Consider the following 17,225-nt stretch of genomic DNA (forward strand, 5'->3'; position numbering starts at 1 on the left):
CGCGGTATACCTTTGACGAGGGTCGGCTAACGGCCAATTAGCGAAATTCTGAAACACAGGCTCTCTCTCTTTCACTCTCTCGCGCTTTTCTTTCTTTTGAACATGTTTTTTCATATCGCCGCCCGATTAACGAGGCATCGACACCGAATTCAGTCGGGGCTTCGAGTGCAGCGCTGCTTTATTCCCGAAAAACTCTTCATATTTCTTTCCTGGTTTTTGGAATACATCGAATAGAATCATCCCGAATACGAAAATTTTGAGATCACCAATTAATCCGCGCTGTGTGTTTAACGATCAACTCACTTTAAACTTTTCGAGCGACGAGGACACGGGCCAAAAATCGCGCAGAGTTATCGCACCTTATCGCGATATCCACACACACGCATACAGACTTTCCAAACATTTCTCCGCCTCGACGTGCGCTGGTGTATATACTATACACGCTTTGCGTCCCGTGATTTATCGCCCGAACCTGTGGCGGTGTCGCCCGCGTGTGCATATTTATCGGCCAATATTATCGAAGCTGCGCCTTCCCCCCGTGACACTGTCGGCCGCGACTGCTGCGAGCGAAAAATTGATTTATACCGAAGTGAGACGTTCTCGCGGGACTTTCTCAAAACTGCGACTGTTGCCAGCTGTTGAACAACCGACGAGGCTCTGTTTGCTCTCTTTCGGCGATTATCATTTTTCGCGGGAAGCGTGGAAAAAAGCCTGTACTAGGAAATGTGTATAACTATTATCGGCGATAGAATCTGCTATATTAAATAACTTAACGCGTGATGCTATGGTTTTCGGCTCAGTGATATCGAGCCATTACTCGATCGGCAAATATTTGACATTCAGCGCGGCGTAATAGTGAGCTTTTGAACCTATGCGTACACGCCGTGTGTCTAGAGTTTTGTTTGATCGTCGACTGTGTAAAATTTGTCTGAGAAGAGTATTTTGGCGGAATCGCTTGGCCTGGGTCAAAGTTTTTGTTATAACCGCTGTTGCAATTGGCCTTGAGCGTAGCCGAAGCGAAACAATTTATCGATGCGAGTTCGGATTTGCGAGATACGATTATCTGTCAGCTCTTATCAATCAACGTCATATGCGATGCCGACTGTCGATCTCGGGTTTTTCTGCATCGAAGATATTGTAAAGAGTTAAAATTCTACTAGTCGGTTTTGTTTTGATATTGGGCGAAAATTAGGCGCAGTTTCTTGACGCACGTACAGCGTCATCCATTTGAAAAATTCGACGGTTCATGTGTACAAACACACTAATATCATCAACTGATTACGCAACGTATATAGCAAATTGATCGACGCACGTCACCGGGATGTTGTGCTTTTCTGCTAAGTATATTTTACCTTTCCATCGACTATTTTGCAGTGAAAACAGTTTGCCCAGTGGAAAGACTAACCAAATCACCAATTACGTTTAACAACCGCTTCCGTCACGACGATTTCCGACCGATAAGCCATTTACGCAAAAGAATCAATCCCCCGAAAACAACTCGAAAAAATTTCGCAAGTCACATGAAATACTCGGCGCCATAACTCAACGCCGAAAACGTCCGGCAACACGAGCCTCCGCGCCGAAAGAACAAAGAACTCGAGGAAGCCCCGAGTCTCTTTAGCATTCGAAACGCGATATACTCGGAGCCGTGGAGGCGCCGCGCGCACGAAAATTATGCGGTAGCGCCGTCGAGTTTCGGCTAATTCACGCGCAAGAGGCGTGCCGGTGGGTATACCGCGTAATGAGTTGACGCGACTCGCGATTTAATGAGCGGAGAAAGGATCGAAACTCGACAATTTTTAGCGCAAACTTTTGTCGACTTTTTTTGGCACACTCGGTATGTATACTCTCGGTGCTGTTTGAGAAAAACTGAAATATTCACGTGGTATTTTTGTCCACCCGCTAATCGAATGAAACGTTCGGAGATGCGCACGACTGCATGGAAGTTGGCACTTGTTATTCGTCGCACATGCCGGGAGGAAAAAGGCGAATGCAATTTAACTAAACGACGCGTAAATAGATTCTATAATAAGAAGAGCCCACCCCAACTTCCATGTAACTGATTACCATTCCAGTCAGCTGCAGAATAATACGCGTTAGGGAAAAGTACAAAGTGAGCGTGCGTATGGGCGAAAAATATTCAATAATACGCATAAGGAATATATCAGTCTATAAATTGATCGTTAAATATTTCATTTGCGCAACGGCGGTTAAAAATAGCGGATTTTCTTCATGGGCCGAGCGAACAGAAAGCGAAGGCATGATTAATGTATCGTTAAGGCAAGGTATTTGCCTATCGATAATGATCGATCATTTATGCTATTGAATAATCATTAATTTAACAAGCTTAGAAATTTGCAGATCGTTACACCTCTGCTTCTCGGAATTTCGCGACAAGTGCGGCTCGGGTTGCATCCTTTTCGGTAGCGAAAATATTTATACTGGATCAACAGCACGGGGTACATGCATAATTTATATTTTGTTTCGTCGAGGAAGCGTCTATTTACCCTGGCGCGTACTTTTGCGAACACGTGATGGCGCAGACAAAAGCTCGCCAAAAAATCCGATGTTTGTTCGTATAACGTAATCGTTTAATCGCTGTTTGATCAAGCGGCCGTTTCAGAAAAAAATAATAAAGACTCGCTGACGTAGGCATTGAGATTGTTATGAAAATCAACTATCGCCACTCGCGATGCACCACGCCGCGGAAAATGTTATAGCAAAAAATCAATCGCTTATAGCCTATAGCAGTATAAAAACGTATCCATGATCGAAATCGTTGCGTATATTTACGATCAAACGATGATCATAAATAATTTACGTGTTTTGCAACAAAAAAAGAAAAAGGAATGCTTCACTTACCCTCTGATACGGTATCTTATAAATCGATAAAGCCTGGCAACAACGTTTTTCTCTCTCGACGCCAAAATGTGAAATGAAATTCGGGTTATATTCGACGAAATCCGAATGAAAGGGCTGGGGAAAATAAAGTTTTAAAAATCAACGATGAAAAACGCGTTCGATCCGCTCGAATTTCGTGAAAGCCGACATTATAAAAATTTCACATATCCGGAAAATCATTCTCCAGCGAAACTTTTGCCGAGCGACCGTCGAAAAAAGCGCTCGCCGAAAATGCGATAAAAGCGATATTTACGAAAATATTTAGCCTTTTAACGCGCCCTCGTTTCGTCCTCTGTCCCTCCTTCCCCCTCTCTCGCTCTTCCAACACAGCACAGCGAAGAGAGAGAGAGAGAGAGAGAGAGAGAGAGAGAGAACATTATAAGCGAGCGCGCATTTGCATCGGGCGGCGTGACGAGGGAAGCCTTTTAAATCGAAAATACGACTGGTATATGACAAACAGCGCGTTTATGCGCGGAACTATGGAATATTTATTGGCTCAAATGAATGGGCTCCGCTTTGGCTCTTTCTCTCTTTCGAGAGCTACTCGCCCGGCGTGCGTATACATATTTATTGTGCGGCGGCGGCTGCGCGAGCTCGTTTCGAAACGAGCCGCAAAAATGGCGACAGCAGCGCGGCGCTGCTGCTGTTGCTGCCACTGACTGCTTTTACTTTTTCACGTTTTGGTCCCAGAGAGAGAGGCTCGATCTGACCGAGAGCGCAATTGTTTTTTGCATTTACGGCTGCGTGCGCCTGTATACTATGTTTCATGCAAATTACATTGGCCGAGCGTGGAATAACGCCGGGGCGAAAATGAAAAAATATCCAAGTCATAATTACCTGCGTTGGGATCGTTCTTTTTTCGTGCATGTGTGTGCGTGTTTCGATTCGGCGATTGTTGGAAAAAAAGCGCGCGCGAATTAAAATTGACAAAATTTAGGATGTTGGTTCACCGGTGCGTATAATATGTCATATAATGAAAGTGCGTATAATACGCCGATTCCAGGAACGTTTTCGTCAGGCAAACATTAGCTTTTCATAAATTAAGCGATTGAATTTCGATAAAGGATCTTTTTGGAAGTATAGAGGAGAATTGATATATTGAAAGAAGAACACACCAACTGAGCACAATGTTTATATATGTATGTATATTCGAAATTGCCGCACGACCGACGATGCCGTGCTCAAAAGGGCAGAAAACATATGCATTATTATGTACAATATTCGCACGACTCGCAAGATTTCTCATTCTCCCACACATCGGACACTCGTACGCTGTAATATCGTCGTAATTTTAACTGTCTCTCTTTATACGTTTTGTACACCAGAAGCGCTGAACGTGTGTGTATTTACGCAGATGACACTCGTATACGAGATTTATTTTTTTTTGCAAAAGTTATGCTTATACGCTATAGTTGCAGCAGTGCATGTGGGTATCGTGCGCCTATATGGTGTGCGTGTCTCTCGAGAGAATTCGCGTGATCCGAAAGAAGCGATTCAGCCTACGTTACACGATATACATACGACACACGACAGACGCGACGATGATATGGCCGAGTACGACAACGAATCATTATACGCGCTACATAATTGTCCCCGAGACGCAGACGAAAATCACATGCCATCCGCACGAAAGAAATAAACGATCGTGTGCACGAACTTTTCGGATTTTACGCTATGCAGCTGTACACCGCATCGAGAAACAAAAAGACGATCAGCCCGCGATTGGCCCTTTGCGGCGCAGCGGATTATTTCATCAAGAGCGACGAGAGATGCGAAGAATTTAGGCGCGGCCACGCGCGCCCGTGACTTTTCAGCGGCTGCTGCATCTCTCGCTCGTGCCTGCGCATCTCTTTTATATAATGCGCGCATTCCCCGAGAACAAAGGGGCGAAAATTAAAAGTCCCGCACACGTGTTCTTGACGCTTCTGCACAAGTGTGCGCTGCGTCGTCGACCTCGAGAGGAAAATTCATCATCACGTGACGTAAAAAAAAACGCAAAATAGAAAAACAAAAACAAAAGGAGCATTGAGAGAGCGAGAGAGAAGGGATGCGGGTGGGGATGTGTGTGTCCAAATAATGTAATGTAATAAAAAAGACGTCATGGTTAATAGAAGTAATACTAATTATTTAATTTTTTTCGTAAGAGCACTGTAGTGATAATAATGACATAATAAAAGTATATTATAGGCGTAATGATAATAATAATAATAATAGTAGTAGATAGTAAGTAATGATAAAAATAATAAAATATAATAACGGTGTAGACGGAGAGCCGGCTTTACAATTAATACGATAAATTCCGCCGGATTTTTCAGTATATTTTCCTTTCTTTCATGCTCCCGCTTTGGCTTCGAAAAAAAAAACGCTTTTCGCTCGTTATCGAAGAGGTACAACTATTTACAGGGGTTTCATTCATCGGTGGGCATGTATGCGTGACTCTATATTTTTTCCTCCTCTGTGCGTGAGCGAGTTCTCCGGCGCACGCGCATACTTTTTTCTCTTCTATACACGCGTTTAATATTTTTCATCCCTGTGAGACAAAGAAACGTACGCGTATGTGTGTGTTTTCGAGTGCCTCGTATAGTGTGCGCGTGTGACATGAAATCTAGTGCGTGTACTCTCGATCGTTACGATAATATCTATAGCTTCTTTTATACACACATGTCGATCCGTTCATATAAATATCTATAAATACATGGAAGTATGCGTATCGATGCGCGCACGCAGGTTGTGTATATATATATATACACACTTATGCGCGGGGGAAAAAAGAATTACGTCCGTCCTTTCTCCGGTGAAAGAATAACATACACGACGCGCGCGCGCTCGCGTTTTACACAATAAATACTACGAGTAATATCGCATATAAGTCTCTCTCTCGCACGTTGATGTGTATATATGCATGTGTGTATTATATACGTAAAAAATCACTCGCTCGATCCGCACACTCTCTCGCAACTTTTGCACTTTTTGCGCTCTACATCTATACGTCTAGGTATTCGCCTTTTCTACACCGCTACCGCTGCTGCTGCTTTTTTCACCGAGCAATGCTTTCTCGAGGCTCCGGGAAAATTTTCCTCTCCACTCTCTGAACAGCGCAACGCGTCGCGCACGCACGAGAATGCGACGAAAAGGAATGAGAGAAAAGAAAACAACGAATACCTGATTTTCAGCTCTATATTGATATTGATATAATATATATACACTCGGTCAATATAATACACATCTATTATGTTTACACAGTTTTTTTGCTTCTCGTATATATATATATAAATATTATGTACAATGATCGTATACTATATAACTTGCATAATTCTCGGATGCCGGCCTGAGCTTAATGCTCCGCGCGCATAAAGGAGAATCTACGCAACGCTCTTAATGATCCTCGCACGATTGTTTTTTTTTTCATTTATATATCACAGTGGTTACTTGAGGAGAACGAGTCTACCCGTATACTCGTCAACGAATCACTGAGCGCTTTACCTTTTCCTCTCCCTCTGTATACGATCTCGCGACGCGCGGAAAACGAAAAGAATAAAAGCAAAGGAAGCCGCGTCCACTCGTTTGCGCGACAAATTTTGGAAAAAAAATTTTGTGTTGCTTCTCCCGTCGGCCGATCCAGTTCCGTGGCAGCGAGCCTCCGCTCTGCGCAGGTCGCTGAGCGACGGGACGGGATCGTCGAGGCGCGTTCGTACAATATATAATACTCGAGAGACTCTCGCGTCTTTCGATTTTTTTAGATAAATAAAACTTTTTTTACCTCGCCAAATACAATTATAGCCGTCTACATCTGGTAACTAGCGATACACGATAATTAAGCGTAATAAAATTTACAAAATTTACAAGGAAATAAAAACACAGAGATCTCGCGCGCTCAAGCAGATAAAAAACATCAACATATTATATATATATATATATATATATATATATATATATATATATATATGTGTGTGTGTATATTTTTTTATACATATATCTTGTCACATTCGACAAATTTAAAACAAAGAGACGAAAAAGTCGTACACGTGTCACTGGATGCCGCTCATTTCGGCTACCTCGCGGAGAGCGAGAGAGAGGACAAGCGACGGCCGCTTTTCTTTTGATCGTTTTCGTTTCTCACATGTGTATTCCGAGAGGCGGGAAGAAAAAGCGTACGTGTACGTGGGGGTTCCTGCGGAAGCGCCGCCGCGAAAACGCCCGAGAGCCCACAAGCGCGCGAAGTATAATATAACACACATCCTCGGCAGCTTCGGTTTGTCCGCTGAGATTCCGGAGCGTCGAAGTATTGTATGCGCGAAAAGGAGGCGTCGGGAACGTCGTCGCCTCGGCAAACACAAAGTGGGACTTTGCCGGGGCGGCGAGGCGCACAGACACGCGCGCGTCCTTTGCGCGAACGGTTCCGAAATGATTGTTCACCAAAAATTTGCTCCTCGTCTCGGCGGGCATACCGAAGCGCGCGTGAGAGTATTCGTATATAAGTATATAATTCTGTCGCAAACGCAGCGCGACAGATCTCGGCTTATATAAAGAAAGAAATTCGCACAATAAATAAGTATGAAAGAATGCAGAGAGAAAATAACATAAGAAAAATCATAATAATATCAATGATGTCCAATATACAAACGAGTTAGATTTCGGGCGGCAAAAAAAAGCTTGTCGTTTCTAGTTTTATTCTCGGTGATGTGATAGAGGCTCTGATGTAGAGTAGTCTGTGGTTCAGTGGTGAGATGGATCCCTTTGTGTCTCCCTCAACTCGTGTCCGATTATTGAGGCGTACTTTCTTTCTCCTTGAGAATATTATCCTCGCTGGCTCGTGTGTGCGTGTCTCTCTAGCTGCTCGTGTGTCACGGCTTTTCCCGTTTTTGGCGAAAAAAACCGTGAACCGGCGACGACGACTGCGGCGGCGGCGACATCATCCCGCGGACCCCCACGTGTGCAATAAGCGAAAATCTCTCGAGAGGGAGAGCTTTTTTGTCTCAAATTCTCGGGTCTTTTTCTACTTATTCTCTTTCTCCGTCTCTGAGTCAGTTTCTCGGGGTCTCAGGCCTCGTTCATTCAGCCGTCCTTCTCTAAGCCATCCTACGAGGTCAGTGATATTCTGCGTTAGGTTATTTTTTTCTTTTGTTTCATTGCTTCGTTTCTCGAATTATATTGTTAGTTTTTCAAGTTTAAGTTTAAGTTGCAGTCTGAGCCGGAGCAGGCGAGCGCGTTATCGTTTTGTTTATCTTACGGTAAAATAAAATAAAAAAAACAATAAGTCGAGCGAGGACACCCGAGCGCACTTCTACTGCCGTCGTGCGTGCGTCGCCCCGTCGGATGGTGCAAGGGATTGGATGCGTCAACGTGATGCAGGACTACAATAATGCAAGCTACTGTGTCTCGTGTGTACGATAATCGCCGACTCCAATCCCTTTGCTAAGACTTTACTGTCCATGCACGCGCTGGCAAGGCCGAAAGCGAGCGTAGCAGCCCCGCTATCGGCATCGCCGTGTGTGTGTAGTAAACTTAAACTCGCACAGAAAAAAGAAACAAAAAGTGCTGTGGCGTGTGGGCGTTGATATTAGCGAGAGCGTAAGTATGCTTACATGTGGGTGAGAGGCGGTATGACCGACTGGTGCTGTCCGAGCGGGTCGGGCGACGGCCCCGGCGAGTAGACTCCGTGCTGCATGACGTTCTGGTCGCCGCCCATGTACATCGAGATCATCTGCTGGAGGTCGCCCTGCTGCTGTTGCTGCTGCTGTTGCTGCTGCTGCGACTGGCTCATGTACTCGCGCTTGACGGGGGGCCCGGTCGACGAGCTGGGCCCGCTAGGCGTCGGCGTGTGGATGCCCGCGCTCGCCGGACTCGTAGGCTCGCTCTTGATGCTGCTGCCCGATGGGCTGTGGCTGGACATTTGCGAGCCCGGCTGGGGCTGGTGATACGGCGAGGGCGAGCCTCCGGGCACGGTGGTGGGCCCGTAACCGCCGTAGCCGTTCATGTAGCTGTTGATGGGCGAGGGCGAGCCGCCGCCGAGGTGGTGACCCATGTCGTACCTCGGGTAGCCGGCGGCCGCCGCGGCGGCGTTCATGTGGTTGTTGTAGTGCTGCTGGTACGCCGTCGTCGGATCGTGCATCATGGCGTAGCCGTTGGGCATGTAGCCGTTGGGCATCTGGTAGACCTCGCGGCTCAGCTGAGACTGCTGGCCGGGGCCGGGCTGGCCCGCGCCGACCTGGCGCTGGTCGACACCGAGCATGCCACCGACGCCGGCGACTCCGCCGCCCAAGGGGAACTTGTCCTTCGTCTTGAGCAGGGTCTTGGTCTTGCGACGCGGCCTGTACTTGTAGTCTGGGTGTTCCTTCATGTGCAAGGCGCGCAGCCTCTTGGCCTCGTCGATGAACGGCCGCTTCTCCGTCTCGCCAAGCAGCTTCCACTCGGCGCCCAGCCGCTTCGAGATCTCGCTGTTGTGCATCTTAGGGTTTTCCTGGGCCATTTTCCTGCGCTGTCCCCGCGACCACACCATAAACGCGTTCATCGGCCTCTTGACCCGGTCATTGTTGTTGTTTTTGCTGGTGTTGTTGTTGTTGTTTGGCGGCTGGTGCTGCGACTGCGACTGCTGCTGCTGTTGCTGCTGATGCGAGTGGTGCTGCTGCACGGCGCTCTGTTGCTGCTGCTGCTGCTGTTGCTGCTGCTGGGCGAGCGAGTGCATGCTCTGCGTGTGCTGCGAGTGGGCCTGCTGCTGCTGCTGCTGCTGGACCTGTTGTTGGGCCTGCTGCTGGGCCGCGGCCGCGGCGACGGCCTGGTGCATCGATGCGTAGTGGTGCTGGGGCGCCTGGTGGTGGTGCTGGAGCGAGCTGAGCGAGCCGAGGCCGCTGCTCGGCGGGCTGCCCGAGAGCGCCGGGCTGTGTACCAGCGAGCCGAGGGCGCCGTACGGCGAGACGACCCCCCCGTGATGGCCCATTGGCGAGACACCCTGGTGCGGGTGCGGCGGCATCTGACCGTGCAGGCTGCCGCCCTTCAGGTCCGTCTCCATCGTGAGCATGTCTTCTTCCCTGTGCCCGTACAGCTTGACTGACTTTTTTTACAGACCTGCGCCACGACAAGTATTCTCCTTCCGCTTCTTATACTAGCTCTGCGCTAGTATATCCCTCTTCCTCTCGTTGCCTCGCTATCAACTGCTGAATCCGGGGATTTGGTCCGCTGCTGGTGCCGCTGCTCTTACTGGTGGAACCCGCGTCGTCCGTCACGCGAACTGACGACAGAGTCTGGCGCCCGACACATCAAGCGCTACTGGCACGTACGCTAACACCACGAGAGTCATTCGAGCGCGATTATTGTTCCCAAACGAGAGCTGATGCACCTTCACCTGCACCTCTCGAAAAAACCGCACAGTTCAGTTGCTTCCTAGGAGTCCCAAGCGCCGACTGTCGAACGTTCATAACCACGGGCTGGTACTGCGTAGGCTGGGAGTGAGACGACAGCAAGCTGTGGCCGTAGTACGGATAAACACTGGATAATCCTTATCGTTGTTGTTCTCTCCGTAATATCAATGCTGCTGATGCGTAGGGGTCCGGCTGTGCCGTGTACGACGATGCGTGTGCAGGAGCGCAGACGCAAACACACACGACCGTCCGTCACCAAGTCCGAACCAGAACTGAATGCACACTGTCACTTTTGCCCCTTCCTAGGGAGCGCGCGCGCGCTCCGAGTAGACTGGCTCCCTCTATCTCTCTCTCTCCCCCGAACGCTCTCCGTCTCTCTCGCTCTCGGCTCGGCTGGCGCTCACTGGCTGCCTTGTGCCGTGCGGCTCAACGAATCGCGTGTTGCCGTCGCGCGCGCTCTTTCGAATCTCGGACTGCTCCGCTCTTTCCCGTGCGACCGTCGCGGATGCTGGTTCGCACACCGTTTCGAATTTTTTACTGGCGAAAAACCGAAACGCACAATTCTTCTCCCGAGAAAAAAACGCTGAGGCCGATCGTAAGTCAAAACACAAGCGTTGCACACCCAAGAAGGTACGTTTCTGTTGTTGTTGTTGTTGTTGTTGTTGTTTACACGTGAACTACAGATAAGTTATCGTAGCTCCCGACGTGCGTGCGTGCGGTAACGTCGCCGAGGAGTGTGTCTGCGGAAAGAAGAGCGCTGGGATGCGACCTCCACTCTCCACGGAAGAACAGAACCGTCTGAACATTTGTAGGTTTCGCCTCGAGGTCTCACACTCGCTCTCGCCGTCTCTCTCACGCAAACACTCTCCCTCTCTCTCGCTCCAACTGCGCCAAGCTCTACGTCGAATTCAAGGGGGCCCGCGTTGCCGCTGCCGGTGCTGCTTCCTGCGAAGGCGAGTCTCTCGAGTCCCCCTCCCTGCTTCACCCCTCCGACCCTCCCACTCCGCGGAGCTCTGAGCCAGGCTCTCGTCCCCTCCCCGCCGCCTCGGCGAATGCGCAGACGAGCTCCCGACCCGGCTCTAGGCACCGATCGATTGGGCGCGTCGGCCTGCCATCATTCCCACGGGCCAATGGCCGTGGGCGGCCCCTCGTCCACTGGGCGGGGCCACGGCCGAGGCTCAGCTCCGTTCGGACGTCAGACGCGCTCTAGCATCCGAGAAGCGACGCGCGCTCGCGGCGCCCTCTGTACACACCGTCCCGAGAGGGGAAACAGGCGCGGGTAGGGAGGGACTGGAGGGAGCGAACGCCGAAACGCCGGCCACCCGACCGACACGCGGATTTTCGTCTGTATGTATATACTGGCTGCTGCTCAGACGCTGATATGCCGAGTTGGATTTTGTCGGGACGCACGTGCGCACGTGTGAATTTTTTGCCTTTAATTTCTGTCTCTCGCTAAATTGTTGCGCAATGAATTTTTTACCGTGAATTTTTCGCTATAAACCAGAGCTGATCCGCGCGAGAACGGTCTAATTTTTCAGCGAAATTACTCTTTCTTAATGCAGCGCGGCGCGAGCTCGAAAAATATGTTTTCGAGAAGAGCCGGTTAAAAATAAAATCCTCATGAATTTTTATCAAATTAGCATGAGTTAACGCGTCGCGAAGGTTGCGAAGATAAGATTTGTCGGCAATGACATAATTCATTTCGTACGTCGCGCAGGTCTTTGCGGACAAGAAAACTACATTGTGTGATCAGATGATAATTGGTATTCCTATGAACTATTATTTGCAGAGACAACCACACGAATCATCGAAATTCACCTCGAATTCCCAGTTAAAAATAAGAAAAATCGATCCAGTATTCCGAATATACAAGCGCTAAGTCAACAATTCTCAGACCCGAGCATTAGCGCAATCGTTCATGCGAATCATCGGTCGTCGCTAAATGTATGGAACGCTGAGCAACCGCGCGATTCTCTAGCGAAAAATATTAAATTATTGCATGAAGCGTGAATCTATTAACTTCATTGGCAAACAACGAGCAACATCAACACTCCTTTTCCTCCACGTGCAGCTGCGCTACGGTCTAGCACTCACTTCCTTGCGCTTCATCCGCGACACGTGTGCATCCGACACTTGTGTTTGACACATATTCTACAGGTAGTAGCTATGCAAACAGAGTCGGAGCAATTCGCCAGAGCGTGTTTAAAACGCAAGGAGATAAATGTCTAAAATCGTCATGTGAGTATGTACGCATGGCGCACGTGTTTTTATTGGCATACATATGCTTTATCGATAAAGTTATCAAACGATGCTTCTAAAAATTGCTTCGTTTGCTGTTATAATCGTAGAAAAATTTACGGGCTTCGATTCCGTGGAACACCGTGTTTGTACTCGTATTTTTTCAAGACTAATTTTCCTCATCTTCACGCTCGGAAAAAGATCTCGGATCATTTGTTCTCCGCCGAGAGCGGCAGGACACAATGGCAAAATGAGCGGAGCATCAACAAGTCCTCGACGCTGAAAACAGAGCTTCTCGATAAAATCTTCCGAACCTTTAACCCTTATATAGCGCTGCGATCTGCCTACAAGACACATCCGAATGAAAGAAAACACACGAAGAGAGACAAAGAGGCCGCAGTAGACAAAAACGCGCGCAAAAGAAAATCCCGCTGAAAGCGATCGCTCGCCCGCACACGCTCAAGATCAAAGAGCCGCTCGCCGGCGCACAAAAGCACCGCGTATCACTGCGATTTCGAAGATGCATACAAACAGAAGCTCTCGTCCTTAACCTTCTCTCTGTCTGTGTCTCATCGACGACTCTGTATGCGATAAAGAGGATGCAACTCGCGCGTGAATGGCAAACGTCACTTAAAGTCTCCTTTGCGCCATTATCACGCTCAGTTTGATCCATTTAGCCAGTTCCATTCTGCGCCGCTCCTGCTCCCCGAAATCCGCGCGCTCTCGCTTTTCTCCTTTCTTCCTTCGACAAGCGCGCGCTCGCTTCGAAAAGGAAAAAAGGAGAGAAAGAGCCTCATTCTCCGGCGCTGCGTAGGACCTGTTGCGGTTTCTGTGTGCGCGCACGCGCCGCCGCCGGTATAATAATGGAAGAATGCGTCATAGATAATCATAGAGCGGAGAGAGAGAGAGAGAGAGAGAGAGAGAGAGAGAGCCGGCCCCGGAAGAGAAAAAAGCCGAGATCGGGCGACAATAAATGCTCTCTGTATGTATAAACGCGAGGAGGGGCCCGTCTGTACATACAGTTGAAAAGTCTGCGCGTACAGCGATGACGCTTAGACTTGGGCGCCATCTGACGAGAGGAGAGGGAAGGTGGCCTGTGCGTGATGGCTACTTTTCTTCTAGTCTCATAATGCCGCCTTGTTGGGGCCTCGTTTTTTCTCTATGCTTCTATTGACGACTTTATTGGAAGATCATTGAGATGTTACGTTGTCTGCGTTTACAAGCCTTTGCGCGTACGCGTGAAAGTGATACACTTTAATTCCTTCGTGGCCCGCGTAATTGACCGAATTATCGAATCGATTCAAAGCATCAAAGAAGATAACGATCCTAAAACGCAGTCGCCTAATTACAGCACTGCGGCAACAGACCCATTGAAACGGATACATACACAGTGCATAGGCGAGAAAAAGCGAGACTTTTCTCAACCCACAAACGCGGCCGGTATATCGAAACACGCCGCTCGTGCGCGAACAAAGTCGCGCATTGTGCTCTCTCGAGCTCGAGCTCGTACATAAAAGCGAGAGTGACGATGGTCGATCAGACGTGACGCGTTTCGTATCCGCGATTCGGTACAGAGAGTGAGAGAGTCACTTGGACTGGCTTGTGCCGTAAGCTTCTTTTCTTCGCTGCGCTGCAGGAGCCGCTCAACCTTTGTATAATACGAGAGCGAACGTTTTTGTGAGCGCGCACGGTTAATCGACGAATTTACCACTTCGTTAGCGAGCGGATTGTCGCTTAATTACCGCTATTTCACTGTTGAGACTTTTTCACGGCGTTTCGATTTCCCGAAATCACTCACACTCGCGCGCGAGCTAAGTACACAGAGTCTATACCTGATGCAATATACGCGCCGTATAGCAAAGCGCCGCCGGTAACTCTCGCGGTCGGCCCGTACGATCGCTCGGCTGGCGTCGAACAATGGGTCTTCCCGTCGAGACAAGGAGCCGGCGAGGGGAGGTAAATTAGTAAAATTTTCGATAGGCCATAAAGAGGGCCGGCGCCGCCTCCGTGCCGAAGGGACCCCCCCCCCCCCCCGCAGCGGTCCCGGCGTTTAGTCTATCACCAAGTTTGCAAGTGTATATACGTGGGTGGAGCGCCGCGATGGTGAGAGCGTATATACGCTTAGATCTATATGCGACGCTCGGTCTCCGAGTCACGTACGCGCATTGTGCATCTCCCTGGCCCACTGTTTTGGCTTTCGCCAGGAAGGATAATAATATACGCCCGGCATTTGTGGGGGGTCGACGAGAGGACTTGAGGGAGGGTATAACTCTCGTGGTCCAAATGCAATTATGCTAATGCACGAGACTCGGCGAAACAGGTGCCTTGACTCTTCGCCGGCAGCCGATATGTCTCGGGAGAGAGCGAGCTGCCGATGGTCGTGCGCACGCGTGCAGTGTTGTAAGACGGCTCAGGTATAAGGGATATGATGCTGCTCTCGAGTGCAGGTCGATGGGTGTTTAGTTGGTATCCTCTAGGAAAAGGTGTGATTTTGAGTAACTGCGTGAGGATAGCCGATCGCTATCGCATACGAAAATATTTGAACGCTTTTTAAACAGGTAGAGAGGGCCCAGCTCGTAATGAGGTGCTAATGCGATCCGTTTGTTTTCCCTGAGCTGGTGTGACGTGTAATCTTGAGGGAATAATTGGTCTACTAATTCGGTGAAGGATTTATTTATGGATTAATATAGTAACTGTATAGTACAAGCATAAATACCTTGAGGTTTAGACGAATTTCGTCCTTCAAAGGTCACACTGTGTATCTGTAAAGTGAAGAAATGCGATTCAAAATAAATCCATCGGTGTTGTATAATTTCATACAAAAAGGTGTATACTTTCGATGGTCCCGTTTTTCGCGATCGGCGGGTCATATGCGCCACAAGTGGCACATAAGCGGTAAGTAAGTGGATTGATAAGCTGCGCAGAAAAAAGAGCAAACGCTCACGTGTGTGTGTGTATACCTATGCGTATACGTTACATATATATGGAAAAAGAAAGCGTATGTGTGTGTATACGGGCGAAGAAGTAGAAAAACGCCGCACAATAAGTCGCGAGTTCGACAATGGCCGGATACAGCGGGAGGCCGGCATTGTGATTCAAATCAATGTTTGTGATACTCGATGGCTGCGTATACTTATATATACGTATGTGTGCTGGAGCAGGATATACGTATATGAGCTTTAGGCATCGCGACGTGTCGCGTCTTACTGCGGGTGTGTATCCCATATATGTGAGTATCTGTAATATGTGGATATTTATACACCCAAGGGGTCGAAGACGGAGGTGAGGCATCGGTATATCGGAAACGGCGGATATAAGTGAATTTTCTAAGAGGACACGCGATGAAATTTGAAATATTTATTTATGCTAATGACGCGCCTGATGTGCATATGTATGCGTCAGGGCTCACTTTCCGAGGTCAGGCCGATTACGCGTTATTATCGTACACCGGAAAATATTTATATTCAATTACATGCGATTCTTGCGTAGATTCAATCGTTGAAAATGTAATGTGTGCACGTTCGCCTCGATGCTCAAAATAACGGGCTTTTGTCCGCAGTATCGATGTGTCGATACGCATGAGTACAATAAAATTAATTGAAATGTTATAACGTTGTCTGAATCGTGCTTTATGCATTTATCCGAAGTCTTGCTCTTCACTCTGCATTATGATTTAAAATAACGAAATTTAAAATAATTAATTTTATGACTATTTGAAAAATTGAGCATGATCCATCGATGACTCATCGTCTCGTTTATATAAACACTACGTCTATATAATACTGCACATTCATATAATACCGACTCGATACGCACTAATCGAAATTGACAAGCCGAAAGTCTCTTGTCAATCAGAGAACCTGTATCGCAGAATCTTAATCACCCATAAAAAGTATTAATAACCAGGCGACACGTGTCAGCTTCGACGATAAGCCAACAACCCCGCAGCAACGTCGCCGCTTGGCTAAGAGTGCGAGCCTCATTATTCATGAAAACCCCGAATTACAAAGCGTGACGCTACGATTCCTCGCGGAAAAAGGAGAAGAAGAAAACGCCGATAAAGGAATTTATTCCTTTGATCGTCAATATTAATAAACCGGTGCGCGCGAGTGATCGACGAGTGCATAGTCAACAGGTGATCCTCCATTGTGCTCTCTCTCTCTCTCTCTCTCTCTCTCTCTCTTTCTCTCGCTCTCTCTCTTTCTCTCGCTCCTTCATACAGCACCGTTGGAATATTAAAGACCGAGACCGAGAGAGTCGCACAAAGACAGACGCCGGAGAGAAGCACAAATAATACAGAGAAAATGGAGGACTTGACTCGCCGCGCGAAGAAAATCGAAACTCCGAAGGAAAGCGAAAGGCATATCGCCGAGAGAGAGAGAGAGAGAGAGAGAGAGAGAGAGAGAGGTCGAGGTTCTCGCCGAGTTTTTATCAGCCGCTTACTAGTTCGCGTCCTTTGTTCCAGCCGAGGAGTGATAAGGATACGGATACATGCAGAGGTTAATAATCCCGCAGACCTCTCGGCAAGCAGCTGAGATAACGAAAGTATTTACAAAACTCCTCTTCGGAAAGTCCTGTTGTTAGCGGCCAAGCGTCAATAAATCCTTCGATGAGTGAGATTTCGTGTTGCGCCTCTCCCAAAGAGATATCGTAAATCAACGACGCTGAGCGATTTGCGAGCGTATAATCCTTTATTTAAGAACGACAGCAATAAGTAGACGTATAGGT

General features: G+C 48.2%; 1 protein-coding gene across 7 annotated transcripts in view; it reads right to left on the minus strand.

Moving 5' to 3' along the window:
* LOC100113985 (transcription factor Sox-2) overlaps positions 1 to 17,225 on the minus strand; it is a 306,878-nt gene that overhangs the window by 83,429 nt on the left and 206,224 nt on the right. For 4 of the 7 annotated variants that reach the window (XR_004345063.1, XR_004227827.2, XR_001729193.3 and 1 more), the window contains one exon: positions 15,214 to 15,259. Coding sequence is in view for 3 of the 7 variants with exons in the window: in XM_008208866.4 (XP_008207088.1) it covers positions 7,971 to 7,980; positions 8,487 to 9,919 (1,443 nt within the window). In the remaining 4 variants the exon portion in view is untranslated. Of the gene's footprint in view, positions 1 to 7,511; positions 7,981 to 8,486; positions 11,162 to 15,213; positions 15,260 to 17,225 lie in introns of those variants that run through there. The other 3 variants (XM_008208866.4, XM_016985738.3, XM_031931199.2) reach the window with 3 other exon arrangements.

Source organism: Nasonia vitripennis, chromosome 5 (assembly GCF_009193385.2).
Source record: "Nasonia vitripennis strain AsymCx chromosome 5, Nvit_psr_1.1, whole genome shotgun sequence".
NCBI lineage: Eukaryota > Metazoa > Arthropoda > Insecta > Hymenoptera > Pteromalidae > Nasonia > Nasonia vitripennis.